At 43.0% G+C, this 15,548-nt stretch overlaps 2 protein-coding genes across 7 annotated transcripts in view; one reads left to right on the top strand and one right to left on the bottom strand.

Annotated features, from left to right (window-relative positions):
* SON (SON DNA and RNA binding protein) overlaps positions 1–4,159 on the top strand; it is a 33,318-nt gene extending 29,159 nt beyond the window's left edge. For 2 of the 4 annotated variants that reach the window (XR_013998855.1, XM_081138189.1), the window contains 4 exons: positions 208–355; positions 2,261–2,332; positions 2,438–2,553; positions 3,098–4,159. Coding sequence is in view for 2 of the 4 variants with exons in the window: in XM_081138189.1 (XP_080994315.1) it covers positions 208–355; positions 2,261–2,332; positions 2,438–2,553; positions 3,098–3,256 (495 nt within the window). In the remaining 2 variants the exon portion in view is untranslated. Of the gene's footprint in view, positions 1–207; positions 356–2,260; positions 2,333–2,437; positions 2,554–3,044 lie in introns of all 4 variants that reach the window. The other 2 variants (XR_013998856.1, XM_081138190.1) reach the window with 1 other exon arrangement.
* DONSON (DNA replication fork stabilization factor DONSON) lies at positions 4,146–14,837 on the bottom strand. Of its 3 annotated transcripts, none has more exons than XM_081138199.1 (10): positions 14,485–14,837; positions 14,007–14,087; positions 12,553–12,756; positions 11,256–11,434; positions 10,507–10,685; positions 9,671–9,752; positions 9,459–9,563; positions 8,344–8,542; positions 5,593–5,805; positions 4,146–5,107 (listed from the first exon to the last, which is right to left on the bottom strand). In XM_081138199.1, the coding sequence occupies exons 1-10, from the start codon at positions 14,785–14,787 to the stop codon at positions 4,970–4,972; spliced, it is 1,683 nt and encodes a 560-aa protein (XP_080994325.1). In that variant the 5' UTR covers positions 14,788–14,837; the 3' UTR covers positions 4,146–4,969. The 3 variants fall into 3 exon arrangements, with proteins under 3 accessions (XP_080994325.1, XP_080994323.1, XP_080994324.1); XM_081138197.1 differs by having other exon boundaries at positions 11,256–11,479; positions 14,485–14,836; XM_081138198.1 differs by having other exon boundaries at positions 11,256–11,467; positions 14,485–14,836.
* Positions 14,838–15,548: the final 711 nt, after the last annotated feature.

The raw sequence follows: 15,548 nt of genomic DNA, 5'->3' as shown, positions 1-15,548 counted from the left end.
GCCTTATGTGATTTTCAAAATACTATTATGTTAATGTGGAAAAAATTAGAACATACACACTACAGTATGTATAAGAAGCATTTAAATTTAATTGCTATAACAGATCTAGAAGTAAAATAAGATTTCTTTTTTAAAAAGTTACACTGATTTAACAGTCAAATTCTAACTGTAAAATGGGGACGTTTTTACCTTTCTTTCTTTGGATAGGATCAGTTCTTAAGAGCAGCCCCGGTAACTGGAGGAATGGGAGCCGTTTTGATGAGAAAAATGGGCTGGAGAGAAGGAGAAGGACTGGGAAAGAACAAAGAGGGGAATAAGGAACCTATCCTGGTGGATTTTAAGACCGACCGAAAAGGTAAGTTTTTTGGGGGAATGTTTTATTATGCCTCCTTTAACATTTTGAATTTTGTTACCTTCATACATTCTTTTGATGTCTGTGATCTTGACTGGAGGCACTTCTGCTGTTTGTTAGGGGAAGAAGTTTAACCCATTTTCAGCAGCTTATATAAATACAGGTGGAAACACTAATTTTAGCTTTAAAAAGGCAACCTGTGTTATGTTGTGAAACATGGAATTGTGAATATATCTATGATTAAGATTTTAACTAGATTTCATATTTAGAAAGTGGCCTTTTTTTTTTTTTAAATTCTCACCCGAGGATATTTTTTCCATTGCTTTTCAGAGAGAGTGGGAGAGAGAAACATTGATATGAGAGAGGCATCGGTTGGTTGTCCCCCACTTGAGCCCTGACCAGGGCAGCGGCCCGGGGGAGGGGCTGTTGAGCCTGCCACCGAGGTTCGTGCCCCTTGGCTGGAGTCAAACCCGGGACCCTTCAGTCTACAGGCCAATGCACTAACCATTCAGGCAAACTGGCCAGGGCCATTTTGTTTTATTTAGACAAGGAATATACTGTTTATTTCTAGGATTTTATTTATTTTTCTTTCCCAGATATTTTATCCCACATACTCTCTTTGGTATTAGAGTGCTGTTTTGTCTCCACCTTAAACCCTCTTTTCAGTGGAGTTCTTTCGGGCTGGAGAATAGGAGACCAGCTGCCTACAGTATTTCTGCCTGTATTTGCTACTGTCCTCTGATGCCTGACATCTGTCTGTATGGCCTGTGTGTAGTTCCGAGACAATAGCCAATTTGTATCTTTTAAAAATAATTTCTTCTCTTAGAATAATGTCCTAAGTATAATCACATGGGAATGTGATGATTGGAGCTTAAGCCTGACTTAAAACTCAAATTTATTTTCCTTATCTTTGTAATCAAATAGAAAGTTCAGTTGAAAGTAATGCAAATAACTTACTCTTTCTTAATGACTATGGAAACCGAATAGCTCCAATTAAATTATATTTATTTAAAAATTGTTTTGCATCAGGAATTTCTACATTGTCATCCATACAGAATACTGAGCTGCCATTTGCTTTCAAATTGGCGGGAATATATTGTAATAATGGTACTCAAAAATAGCCTGGAAATAATAGAATCACCCTGTGATGTAGCATTAATTCAGGCTTTAGATTAATTAGGAAAGGGAATTGTGGTAGTTATGTCACATTGCCACCTTATTGCTGTACAAATTGAATAGATTGTGTCATAAAAAGATGGTTTATTTCAAGAAATAATTCCAGGGAGCATTCTCTGGAATTGTACCATGGACTGGGTTTGGGAAAGCATACCAGGAGAACTAGGAGTTGGGGAAACATTGGTTTTGGATTATAACATAGCTAAACCATTTTGAAAAGGGAGGGTATGCAGTTATGGTGTGTTTGTCTTCTGAGAACATCTCACATTTGATAATGCAGGGGGAAAAATTAGCCCATTTATCGATAGAGACATCATTTCTCACTTTTTTACGTGTGTGACACCTAAAATCCTCACTTTTTGAGTAACATACTGAGAATCATTTTTTAAGGAATGGGCAACCTTTAGAAATCACTTGCAATAAATAGCCATTACTTTCCAAACTTACAAAGAAACATATCTGGAGTAGTTGATAATTATGGCACTTAATTATATACATAGTCACATACTAAATGCTTGTGTTTTCTGAACATTTTATTAATTTCCAGTACCAAGGTGTATAAATATATAGATTTATATGTTGAAAAAAGCAATAGCCCAGATTGACATAGAAACAAGGGTAAAGGGAATGTGTTATTTTCCTTCGAAGGCATGGATTGTTGTTCCTACTGAGGGAATTGTTTTGTTGTGTTACAGTTTATTTAGTGAACATTGATTTTTGCTTTTTTTAAAGGTCTTGTTGCTGTAGGAGAAAGAGCACAGAAGAGGTCTGGGAACTTCTCTGCTGCAATGAAAGATCTGTCAGGTGAGGGGACACTGGAATTCTTCTTGCCTACGCTTACCTTCAGTTCATAATTGGTTACCACAGATGGTGCAAAAAATGAGTAACTGGTTTTTTTTTTCTCTGCAGGCAAACATCCTGTGTCTGCCTTGATGGAAATCTGTAATAAGAGAAGGTGGCAACCACCTGAATTTCTCTTGGTCCATGATAGTGGCCCTGACCATCGCAAGCATTTTCTCTTTAGGGTAAATATGAATTTATGCATTAATTGTACACATTTATTAGTTTGATGACTTTTAATGTTAGAGGGTAAGGGATAAATATATGATCACAGGATTGATGTAGTGTTTGTGGGTTGGGAGTTGTGTATATGAGGGTAGAGCGATGGGGTTTTTAAACATTTAAGTATGCTTTTTAATACGACTTTTTAAAACCCTATTTTAAAAAATGTTGGAGGGAAAGATGTGGGGAAAATCTTGTGAACAGTTTGTTGCCATCTTCTAGTAGAACATGGGGAATTAATGTAGCAGTTTTATCAGGCCTTTTTTCAATTTGGAGACCTGCTTTTAATTTGCAGTCCCTTTTCCCAAATGATTTGCTATTTCTGGGCTGAGGTTAATTTGACTTACATAGTATGGGTTTTATATTTTAAATTATTTTTCTAGCATTTAGTGAATAAAAAGCTAATAGATATTAAAGTTTGATGCTGTTCTTATTGTATGTTTTTCTTGAATAGGTATTGAGAAATGGAAGCCCTTACCAGCCCAATTGTATGTTTTTCTTGAATAGGTATTGATAAATGGAAGCGCTTACCAGCCCAGCTTTGCCAGCCCTAATAAGAAGCATGCTAAAGCCACAGCAGCTACTGTGGTTCTTCAAGCAATGGGCCTTTTACCAAAGGACCTCATGGCTAATGCCACTTGCTTCAGGAGTGCCTCACGTAGATAGATTGAGGTTTTATATTAATCATTTCAGATAATTTTACTCTGCATCAAAATGTATTTCCTCCTTAATGTTGTAAATATTTGGCAACTTAAGACATTGTGTAAAAAGCAATCTGTACAAACATCTCCTGGCTTTGATTTTTGTACCATGGAAATTGTATTTAACCATACAGGGTTTTGGTATGTTTATATTGTTTACCTTAGTGATGTATTTGTTTAAGTGGCTAACATCTAAACGATTGTTTGAAGGCACCCGTAATCTTCAGTGTGGAATGTTAAATTACGCTTTTATACTGTATTTTGTACTATGATGTAACTCCCCTTATGGCTAGGCTGCTGTAACACTTGCCTATAATCAGTGAAGGGCTGTGCACCTTGTACTAGTTCACAATGGGTTCTGCTGGACAGATACTGGGGCCAGTGTTATTGAGGTAATCAAGCAAGATCTGTTCCACAGGGCTGAAGCCACCATCTCCCCTTAAAATTTTGTAGAAGTTATAAAAAGAAAGTGGTATGTTGTGTGATGACCAGCACTAAGTCCTGCGTTCCCGTCAAAGCCACTTGGGCCATGAGAAGGGAGTCAAAATGAAGTCCTACTAGAATTCTACTGCAGAGGCCAAGTACATTTAGTATGGCAGTGAGTTGTGATATAGTTTTACTTTGATGTGCATTTTGAATTTCAGCTACACCTAGATAGACGTAAAATGATAATTAAAATGCTGTAACCAACTTATCTAATAAAATCGGCACCCAGCCACTATTTTGTTGACTGAGAGAATTTAAGTTTATGTTAATTTTTAGGGTCTTATAGAATATTTCATGTGTATTACAGTGGTATTCATATGCTATGTCTCTAAACTTTATTTTCAAAAGCTTAAGGCCCAAATATAAACTTCTCTGGAATAAATGTGGTGTTTTATTTTCTGGATTATATAGTGAACACATACTTCACTAAATACTATTGTTTCTTTACCCAATGCTTTTGATTTCTAAGCACTTTTATTTAAGAAGATTTGCACTACGCGCACACACACACACACCCCCTAAAAGCATATTAAATACTACTTTGCCATGACAGCTGAGCACATTTTACAACTCAACACTAATCTGTTCTACATGGAATACAAAATACCCTTAACGGAATGAACATGCATTAAATACATACACACACGTATTTGAGAATAGAATAATTATAAATCAGTAAGAAAGCAACTACGGTCAACTACGCATCAACAATCGGCGCAGTAGATACTGTCTACGTTTGGTTTCTACCTTTACAAGCTAGAACTTGCGTGTCATCCTAGGTAAATCGTTAAATACAGTTTTGCCCGGATGCCAGGAGTTACTTGACGTGTTAGCCTCAATTTCCCATTTGAAAGGAAACCCTGATACTGATCCAGTTTCCTATTCAGTTGTAATTAGGTTATAGGGATCTAGAGCTCTCATTCAAGTTATTTAAGGTTTTTAAAAGTTTGACATTTCATATCTGAATGTCTAATCAAAAAATGGTAAAACCAGAAAATGTTGATTTAAAATCTTAACGCTACTCAGTGCATGTAATAAACGTTAAAGGTTAATGTTTATAAACATCTGAATATCTTAAAAGTTCTATTCCTTTTAACTTCCAAAATGAAGTTTAAAGCCAAAGGTATAAGAATCTTGAATTTCCTTGCCCGAGGCTTTTTTCCTCAGATTCCTTTTAGGCTTACTTTGGTGTTCAGGATCTCCAGCTATAAATGTAGTCACTCATTTCCACATTCCGTAAGGATGACTTCCCCAGCACTGGTGTTTGACTGAGCTGGTCCAGAGTCTTGGGGTGCAATCCACAGTTAGCAAGCTCCTCACGAACAGTGTCCTGTGGGAATTTGTATACCAGTCAGTAAACAGCACATGAGCCTTTCTGAACTCAGTTTTTAATAATTACCATGGGAGTTCTGATACCAATGCCTCGGTCCTCTATTCTTTATCAGTAGAAATTGACCTTAATTTTTGCATAATTTTAATGATAACTTCTAAATAAAAACACCCCAAATTAAAGGCCATATGCCTATACTAACAACAGAGGAATCTGGCACTATTAAGTTTTGGTTGGATCTAAGAGGACAGTGAAAATAACGTGCCTTTTGGGGGGGGGGGGGGTTCTCAAGTCACTGCTAAGTACAACGGCCTGAATTCATAAAATCATCTCACAAAACCAACTTGCAGAGAGACATGCTCCCTCCCTCTCAGTAATCATAACTGAAGATAAGTAGCAACTTGAAACAAAGGCTGGCCCATCATAAATCACTTCCTCCACCTACTTGGAGGAAACCAGCTGTAACTGTCCAGCTGTCCACTTACCTGACCCAGTACTTGATCCCCTGGTGGGCAGATGTTAAACACAGAGGTCGGCTCGTGTGTATACAGTCCTGCAGAAAACGAGCCGCTCTGTGAAGACTTGAGTAGCATGGTCACAGAATGTAGAGAATGAGGCATGACAGGACCTGTGATCTCCAAACTAAATTGATCTCTGTATCCAGAAACAGCTTGTGTCTTCACATTTACACTTCGTGCCTTCCAAAACATTGAAGGAAAGAAGGCATGGTCATCGTCTCTTCAAGCTTTTGTCCCAAGCTAAATGTGCTCACTACTCATTTGGGTTTTCCTCTCTCTAAGAGTTATGGAAGGAAACTAGTTCATAATGCATCAGAAGAATGTTACATGAATAAAAATGTTTAGTAAATTGTCTCCAGCATCCTCTCCTCCAAATTTCTATATTCTCGAGAGAACTACTTTTTCATTTGGTACTCATTCTGACTTAGTTAATACACTTCCAATATAAAATATTGGGGGGAAAAAAAATTGACTACATTGCTAACATTCAGATGTATTTATAATTTTTTCCCAACAATATGGATACACAGGCACACTTGCAGGTACTGCGGGGTTTGGTTCCACACCACCGCAATAAAGCGGGTACACATACCGAGTTGTAATCTTTTTGCTGGTGGAAGGTCTTGCCTTTAATTTGTAAAAAAATGCAACACCTGTGAAGTGCAATAAAATGAGGTCTACCTGTACAGTTATTCTCACTCACGATAGTTTTTGAGATCTATAATTCAATATTCTTGACTATGTTCTTCCATTGGTTAAGAAATGAGACAAGTGCCCTGGCCAGTGTGGCTGTTGGTTGGAGCGTGGTCCAGTACAACAAAAGGTGGTGGGTTTGATTCCCAGTTGGTTCCCGTGTGGGAGGCAACCAATCCATTTTCTCTCACATTGACAGTTCGCTCTCTCCCTCTCAAAAAGAAAAAAAAAAAGACAAGCAACTTTTCCTTATGACAAAAAAGATTAACACTAAAATGCTTGCTGCCAATTAGAGTTGGTAAGAAAAAATAATTTTCATATAATTCATATATTTTCATATAACTCCTCTGATAGAACTTTACATCAAATAATTTTTGAATGGGACTGGGAGGAAAGAAAAAACAAAAAAAGCACCATGTAAAAATGCTAGGAGTTATTAAAATTTCAAGGATATATCCTATCGAAAAAGGAAAAGTACTTTTTAAGAAGCTAGGTTACTTCCAGTCAAGATAGAGTATATGAACAATGTGCTCAACCCCTCCTACAACCACATCAAAATTACAACTCAACTACAGAACCACTGTCATTCAGAACCATCTGAAATCTAGCTGAACAGAAGTCCTACAACTAAGGATATAAAGAAGTCACAGTGAGACTGGCAGGAGGACTGGAGATGCAGAACGGGCTGGTCCCAATCCATGTGTGGCAGATAAAAACTGGGAGGAATATCTTGGCTGCAAAGGTCCCCCCTGAGGATCCAGGGGTCCCAGCCTTACAGCAGGCCCCCAGTCAAGGGGTCCAGTGCCAGGAAGAGAAGTCCCCTTAACTTCTGGCTGTGAAAACCAGGGGAGATTGTGGCTAAGTGAGACGGAGGCTGCTGGAGTCCCAGGTATTGCTCTTAAAGTGCCTGTACATAGATTTACTTGACAGACTCACTCAGTCTGAGCTCCGGCACTGGGGAAGCAGCTTAAAAGGCACCAGGGACAAAATGGGGAGGAACTGAACTGTCTTCAGGGAGAGGAGTGGAGGAGCAGCTCTCTAGGGACAGAAGTGCTGGCAGAGGCCATTGTTCCTTTGCTGAACCTTCCCCCACAGAGCCTGCCATCAACCTTTCTATCACTGTTCACCCCACCCTGGATATTTATCTAAAGAAACAAAAAAACACCCGGCTGGTGTGGCTCAGCGGTTGAGCATTGTGCTATGACCCAGGAGGTCACAGTTTGATTCTGGGTCAGGGAACGTGCCCGGAAGGCTTGATTCCCAGTAGGAGGCGTGCAGGAGGCAGCTGATCAGCGACTCTTTCATCATTGATGTTCCTCTCTCCCTCTCCCTTTTTGAAATCAACAAAAATTAAAAAAACAGAAATAAGAAACCAAAAATAATAGTTCAAAATTTTGTATCCCTATGGTTCATAGCAGCATTAACAGCAGCCAAGATATGGAAATAACCTAAATGTCCATCAACAGACAGGTAAGTGGTTAAAGACGACTTGACACATAAACATAATGGAATCACTCAGGTATAAAGAAAGCATAAATCTCGCCATTTGTGACACACGGGTGGACCTAGAGGGTATCATGCTAATAAATGGGACTGAGAAGGACAAATAGCACCCAACTTATATGTGGAATAAAAAAACACCAAAACAATAAAAAAACCAAAACAGAAACAAACACAGATACAGAGAAGAAACTGATGGTTGCAAGATGAGAGAGGGGTTAGGGGGACGGGTCAGAGGGGAAGGGATTAAGATGTACAAACTGCCAGTTATAAAGTCACTGGGATGTAAAGTACAGCCCAGGGGATGCAGTCAATAATATGGTAATAACTGCACGGTGTAAGATGGGTCCTAGACTTATTGGGGTGATCACTTCCTAAGTTACAGAAGTATGTAATCACTATGCTATACACTTGAAACTAATATTGTATATTAACTTTAATTGAAAAACAAAAAAATTATTTAAAAAAAGAAAGAACCTAGGTTATGAAGATTAGTGTAGAATTTCTTTTTCTCCCCTTTATTACCTTAAGCATTTGCATTGTGGCACCTCGGAAAGCTGTCGGGGATAAGAGGGTTGGTGGAAGTCCTGCCTGTGGACCTGAAGTAGCCACTAAACTCTTACAGTTGATCAAAAAATTTAGCAATGTGAAAGTGTTTGTTCCCTTCACCAACACAACAGACTCAGGTCTGTGATCCATTTGTACTTCATGTTTCTCTTTGCGCCTGAAAATGACAATCAAGGAAATTGCAAATACAAATCCTTTACCAATGGGAAAAGCAGTTTTCTTGATTCGGAATCACCCGGGACCCCTTTTCTCCATTCCAAACTGGAAACGCTCTTGCTGTCCCATTGTTACTGCTTAAATCAAAATGACTTTTCTTTAATCTGAATTTGCTAGAAATTGACACCTAACAAAGCTTTCCTCTCTAGTCAAAAATATGTTCTGGCCTGGCTGGCGTGGCTCAGTGGTTGAGCATCGACCTAGGATCCAGGAGATCGCTGTTCGATTCCTGGTCAGGGCACATGCCCAGGTTGTGGGCTAGATCCCCCAGTAGGGGACATGCAGGAGGCAGCCAATCAATGACCCTCATCATTGATTTTTCTCTCTCCCTCTCCCTTCTTCTTTCTGAAACCAGTAAAGATATATTTTAAAAAAAGTTCTGTTCCCCTTACAAACTTAACCAAAATGGAATGTTTTCACTTTTTAAAACACAGCTTGGCCCGGCCAGGCGTGGCTCAGCAGTTAAGCATCGGCCTAGGATCCAGATCATGGTTCGATTCCCTGTCAGGGCACATGCCGGGTTCTATTTCGATCCCTAGTCGAGGGCCCGCAGGAGGCAGCCGATCAATGACTCTCTCATCATTGATGTTTCTATCTTTCTCTCTCTCCCTTCCTCTCTCTGAAATCAATAAAGATATTTTTTTTAAAAAAGAAAGATTTAAAACATAGCTCCACAACTGTTCATAGTTTATTGGTAGTTAGGGATTTGTTATTTACTATCATGATGGAGAATTAATTTTAATATGATCTTAAGATAATTTAAAATTATGGTCAAATAAAAGTGCCAGTCAGTATTACATTGCTTACTAACTTAATTCAATGAAGATCAATTCTAGCTCAAGCTAATGAAAGGATACAGCTTGATGGAGAATGTGTCCGGTTTCTTAATCTTGTCTCGCACGCCCATCTCCTCCAGCCAGGAAAAGCTTTCTTCTTCATCTTCATCACTCACCGCTTGCTCCCTAAAAAGAGCTATCGTTAGAGTTCCCATCTCATGAAGCTGTTTCCTCTACAAAACTACTGCATGAGTCGGTAAGTCGCTGGGTGACATAAAAGGTTAATCACATACTCCCCATGTCCTGAGCTTGTTCCAGATGCTTTCTTCTTCTCATGGCCATTTTCTTTTATTAAAGGCAGAGAAAATTCAATACCTACATGAGAAAAGAAAAATGTAACTGAGTTTTCCTTAGTATATTCAAAAGAATTTAACAGGTGTGCCCTACTTTTAGAGAGTATGAAATATGAAAATGTGAGTCTTTACACTTGATATATTAAGGCAGTAGCTTTCAATTTGTATTTTATGTTTTCAATTACAGTTTACATTCATTATTATTATTTTTTTTACATACCCACATCTCCTTGAAACAAAAGGTCCAGGAAACAATACATTCTCACTACATGTGGTATTCTTTCATAAAGTAAATGCTGCTCTATTTCATTTTTTAAAATAGTGCTGATTGAACCCAGTAAATATACTTTATGGTCCATTCATAGGTTGACCCAGTTTGAAAACTGCTATTAAAAGGGGTAGGTAATTTGCACTCTAAGGAATTTCTAGAGGAATATATTCAGACAGGGACTTTCCAACCCAGTAAGTGTTTAGAGATCAGTAAGGGGAACACCATTAACTTAAAGCAATATGTAAGGAACAGCTTAAATAACTGCTATAAAAAGAATCAGAAATAAACAAAATATTTCTTAGAATTATATAGCTAAAACTAGTAAAAGACAATTCAACTAATAAAAGATATTTTTAGCTTTCAAGAAAAGAGTTTACGGGGGGGAGGTGAGCGGAGGGGATCAATGGGGGCAGATAAAGGGAACATCTGTAATACTTTCAACAATAAAGTTAAACAAAATAGTTTACTATATAGTGTGGTATTCTCATTTTAACCTATAATTTACCTTCATTTTTCATAGCTTCTCTTATACCTCTAGTTGTAGGAGATATGAGTGCTGTGATTACATCATTTCCTGCTAATCCTGCTGCACGGAACAGGATAGTAAATTGATAGGTACAAACGTAGAAATAGGGGCAAAGTTTTGTCTTCAGTAGATTATATAGAGAAGTGAAGCTCACAGACCTGTGAAGCAAAAAGTTTTCTTTAGGTAATTAAACATTTAACTCCACATCTAAAATTTAATATTATATGATCCAGTTGGATACTCACCCTGATTTAAAACACAACACAAATAAGACAGATAAAGGTTTTCATTTTTGCCATTACATACAACTTGGCTTTTAAAGAACTGAAACTGGTCATGGGACTCCCTAATGAGTTCTAAATACTTAAACAGTGTTTATTACTTACACGCTAACATTTTTTCTTTAAATAAAATTTCATTGTTAACTTGTTAACTTTCTTTGAGCAGCTTCTGCTGAGAAAGGAAGCAGCCACTGACAAGAATCTTAAAGAATTATGTTAATGTGTATTTATCAAACACTTAAATGCATTTCACAACTGCATAAGAAATGAGTAAGAGCTAAAAAGTAAACAATTTAAATGTTGGTTATTAACAGATCCAATAAAAGCATTCAGGAAGGATACAGAGATCCTTCTACCACTAAACATTTCCACATCATAAATAAAATGAGAGAATATTGCTAAAATGAAAATTCACTACTGGGTAGCACAAGTTTTTACAAATCTTACCAGTCACTCATTAAAGCATGTTGCAGGGTTTCATCATTTGACCAAGGGCTTGTGTTTGCAGACATTTTCCGATCCGCTCCGATCCGAGGGAAGAGGGAGAGCCAGGCAAAGGCGGGGTGGAGCCAGTAAATGAGGCTCTGCTGGAAAGCACATCGCAGCTCAGTGCAGAGCTTGGGGTCCTGAAATCCAGACAGTGAACAGGTTTGCCCCATCTGAAGTAGAAACTTTCATTAAAAAGACACTGAATATACCAAACACTTATCCTTACTGCTTCTTACAGTAAAGTGTTAGTAACTGTTACAGGGGCTAAAATGTAGTTTATTCTTATTTGGGAAAACCTTTCTAGTGAGCAATTAGTCTGTTAAGCCACATATTAGAAGGAACACTTAAACATAGGCAGAAACATTCTTCTGTCTCTACCATCCTCAAGAACAGTAAAGTCTTTTTTTTTTTTACCAGGAAGGCAGGGTCTCTGTGTGTGTGTCTGTGTGTGTAAAAAGTAGCCAGTAAAAGCTGGTAACTCGAATCCCAAATCATCCTAACTCATTTACTGAAAAAGATGTACCAAGGCCTCTTTTAGGTAATCCCTTTTAACCTAGCTTAAGTTGATGAGCTTCTTGAAAGTAATGCTATTGTATTTCTCTAAAAACATTGTACAACTCATTAACTCTAGTAAATTTACAACACACCATCAGGCAGGTTGCAAGTTACTGCCTTTAAAAAAGTGTACATTATGTGAGAAAATTAGTAAAATAAATGATCTGTCTTTGCAACCCTACTCAATTGCTTTTCATTTCTTTTCCTTTTATTTTCTTTTGCAAAAGGCCTTAGAAAAGAACAGTTTAGTTCAAATAATGCCTCCCTGCAACACTATTTCTCAGGACAGGTCTCTAACTTTAACGGGCACTTACTGAATCTGACTAAAAACTATAGCCTGGCCAGGTGTGGCTTCGCGGTTGAGCATCAACCTATGATCCAGATCTTGGTTCAGTTGCCGGTTAGGGCACATGCCTGGGTTGCAGGCTTGACCCCCAAGTAGGGGACATGCAGGAGGCAGCCAATCAATGACCCTCATCACTGATGTTTCTATCTCTACCTCTCCCTCTCCCTCTCCCTTCCTCTCTCTGAAATCAATAAAGATATTTTTAAAAAAAGCAAAAAAACCTATATAAAAGCATCATTTTGGAAATACATAATTTCCAAGTCTTTGAGTCTTAAAATGTCAAAAGAAAAACTTAATGGAAGGAATTATCTCTACTTATTAGTTTAAAACATAGCTGTTTTCTTTCAGAATTACCTGTATACTTTGAGGCAGAGTAACTTCTGTTGCTCTGCAGTGCTGGATAACACCCTGAGCCTCTTCCTGTGCTTTCAAATGATCTGCCCAGGTAAAGGGTTGAGAAGAGGTGAAAAGGAGTCGAGTTTTAATACTCCAGTCCACAGGTAACTCTGTACTTTCTGAGGATGGAATATCAGATTTGGAGAATGATCCGTGTGGAGTCTTTTAGAAAACAAAGAACACAAAAATTAGTAGAGTAGCAAGAAAAAAATCTTCAATCTACAGATTTCATTAACATACATACAAATCATTGAAATGTCAAAATTTTAGAAAATGTGTAATAAATAATATAGAAAATATACTGGACACCATGAAAAAGTCTGAAAAGTGAGCTACATTAACTGTTAACAGTAGCTACCTCTGGGAAGTAGGAATTTTTTGGAGGTGGTGGTGGAGATGAAGATTTCACTTTTTAGTGTATACAGTTCTATATGGTTTAGAACATGAAAAGAGGCATGTGCTATTTCCATGATCATAATTAAAGCAATAAAAACAACTAGTGATGTTGCTATCAAAGCAGAAATCTCCCAAGTATTTTAAAAACACCCCTTAAGACACTGAAACTCTGAAACCAGGCTAAGCAGGTAACTTAGGTAGGGCTACTGAAGACGTATTTAACAATATTCTCCACATTACAATGACTTTTTTTAGGTGACATCATAAAAAAATAACAGGAAAAGGGAAACATTTCCAGAAGACCCTGTGAAGGCCATTTGCGTACAAGGAAGGGAGATGGGTGTTGGGGACTAGCCCGCTGTCATTAGGGCCACTGGGCACCGGCTGGACCGTCACCACAGCGGTATCTGGGACCGAAATGGGGCGCGCGTGCGTGTGCGCGTGCGCGGCGGTGTCCGCAACGTTCGTGTGCGTGTGCGTGTGCGCGTGGTGTCCGCAACGTTCGTGTGTGTGTGTGCGTGTGCGCGTGGTGTCCGCAACGTTCGTGTGTGTGCGCGTGCGTGTGCGTGCGAGGTGGTGTCCGCAACGTTCGCGTGTGTGCGTGATGGTATAAACGTTCGTGTGTGTGCGTCTGTGTGCGCACGTGCGTGCGTGGTGGTGTCCGCAACGTTCGAGTGTGTGCGCACGTGCGTGCGTGGTGGTGTCCGCAACGTTCGAGTGTGTGCGCACGTGCGTGTGCGCGCGTGCGTGTGTGCGCGTGCGTGCGGTCCTGTCCGCAGCGTTCAGTGACCCACATCCTGGGGGGGTTCCGGGAAGGGGCGAGTTCGGAGGCGGCCGCGCCGGAGCCACAGCCGCGGGGTCCCGAGGCGCTGGAACGCTGCGGGGCCGGCTCACCCGCCCCACCTCCTTCGGGGACCTCACCGCACGGCCCCCGTCAGCCACGGAGACGCGCGCAGGGCTCCCCGGGCGGAGCCCGTCTGCGCGGCGAGGACCCTGGGGACCCTGAGGGGCTTCACCTGCAGGAGCTCGGCGGCGGCCGTGCTGTCGGGAAACTGCTCCTCCGCGAGCGGCCGGGTTCCCGGGCGAGCGTCTGCGGGCTGAGGCGGGAGAAGCGGGCTGTGAGCGACGCGGGGCCCCCGGGGTCGGGCGCCTCGCCCCGCAGCAGGTCCCTCCGCAGGGCCGGGCCAGGGCGCCACCCGCCCCGCAGCCGCACCCGTTTGTGAACGGACGGATGTCGCCCCGAGTACTGCTGCGCACCCCCCAGTGAACAGCCATCTCCACAGGCTTGGGGTGAGCCCGGCCCCAACGCCGCCCGGGCTCTGGCTGCGGCCGCCCTGTGGGCGGCCCGAGGGCTTTTCAGCTCCAGCCCCCCGAGGGACGCTGCCCAACGCCGGCCGGCCCGGGCCCCTCGCGGGCGCCCCGCACGCCCCTCCCTCCCCACGACCACCCGCGTCCCCGCTCCCGCCCAGGCGGCCCCCGTAGGGCCACACTCACCGGGCCCGGCGCCTGCTGCTGGCCGCGGGGCGGCACGTCGCGGGGCTCCGCGGGGGCCTGCGGCCGGTTGTCCAGGCGGGCGAAGGGGTTCCTGCCGGCCGTGCCCGGGCCGCCGCCTCTGCCCGCCGCGGGGTAGGGGCGCAGGGGCAGCCCGGCCGCCAGAGCCGCACGGCGCGCCGCCGGCTCGGGCCGCTCCCCGCGTGCGAGGTCGGGCCCGAGGCTCCGGCCCCTTTTCCGCCGCAGCCGCAAGGTCTCGGGCGGCTTTTTGAAACTGGGCGAGTAGCCGGGCACGGAGAAGGCCATGGCGCGGGGCCGAGGAGCCGCCGGCCGCCCCGCAGGCGCTTCCCGCGCGCGCCCGCCCCGCCCCCGGCGTGGCCCCGCCCCCAGCGCCGCGCGTGCGCCCTGGGCGGCCCCGAGGCCCCGCCCCCGCGGCCGCGGCTCGAGGCGGGCGCGGTTCCCAGGCCCGCGGAGCCCGGCGCCGCCCGGCGCCGCTGCGGGGCCCTGGCTGCCGGTGGCCGGGGCAGCGGGCTGCACTCCCGGCGGGCGGGCAGCAGGGGTGAGCTGGGGGCAGAGCGCCGGGGCGGGGCGGGCCTGCGCGTCCCCCCCGGGGCCCGACGGGACCGGGCGGCCTCGGCCGGTCGCCGCCTGCGCCCGTGGGTCCCGAGGAACCCCGAGAGAAGGGGCGCTCGGACACTCTCGGGGCCCAGGGCTAGGTCCCGGGCGGCGAGCACCCCGAGCCGGCGGGGGCGGCGCGCGACCCGCAGACCCGCCGACCCGCCCGCGGCCGCTGCGGGACTGGTCCCTCCACGGGGAGAACCTTATAGCGGAGGCAGATACGGAGACGAACGGAACATGCCCGTAGGTGTTCATTAGAGGCTGGTCTTGCGTTTGGACATTAATTTTTTAAACACGTCAGACATTTGAAAAAAATGAGCATATTGTCTCATAGCAGGAAAACATGCTTAAAAAGGGAACCACTGGCTTTTATCTTCCTTGACTGTTCCGAACAAATTCCAAGGAAACGGGCGTCCAGTGCTGGAATGGGTTCACTCGACAGGTCTGGG

This window comes from Miniopterus schreibersii (genome assembly GCF_964146895.1).
Source record: "Miniopterus schreibersii genome assembly, chromosome: 5".
In the NCBI taxonomy this organism is placed as follows: Eukaryota; Metazoa; Chordata; class Mammalia; order Chiroptera; family Miniopteridae; genus Miniopterus; species Miniopterus schreibersii.
Note: the sequence above shows the minus strand (reverse complement) of the source record. Positions and strands in the feature narration are given on the sequence as shown.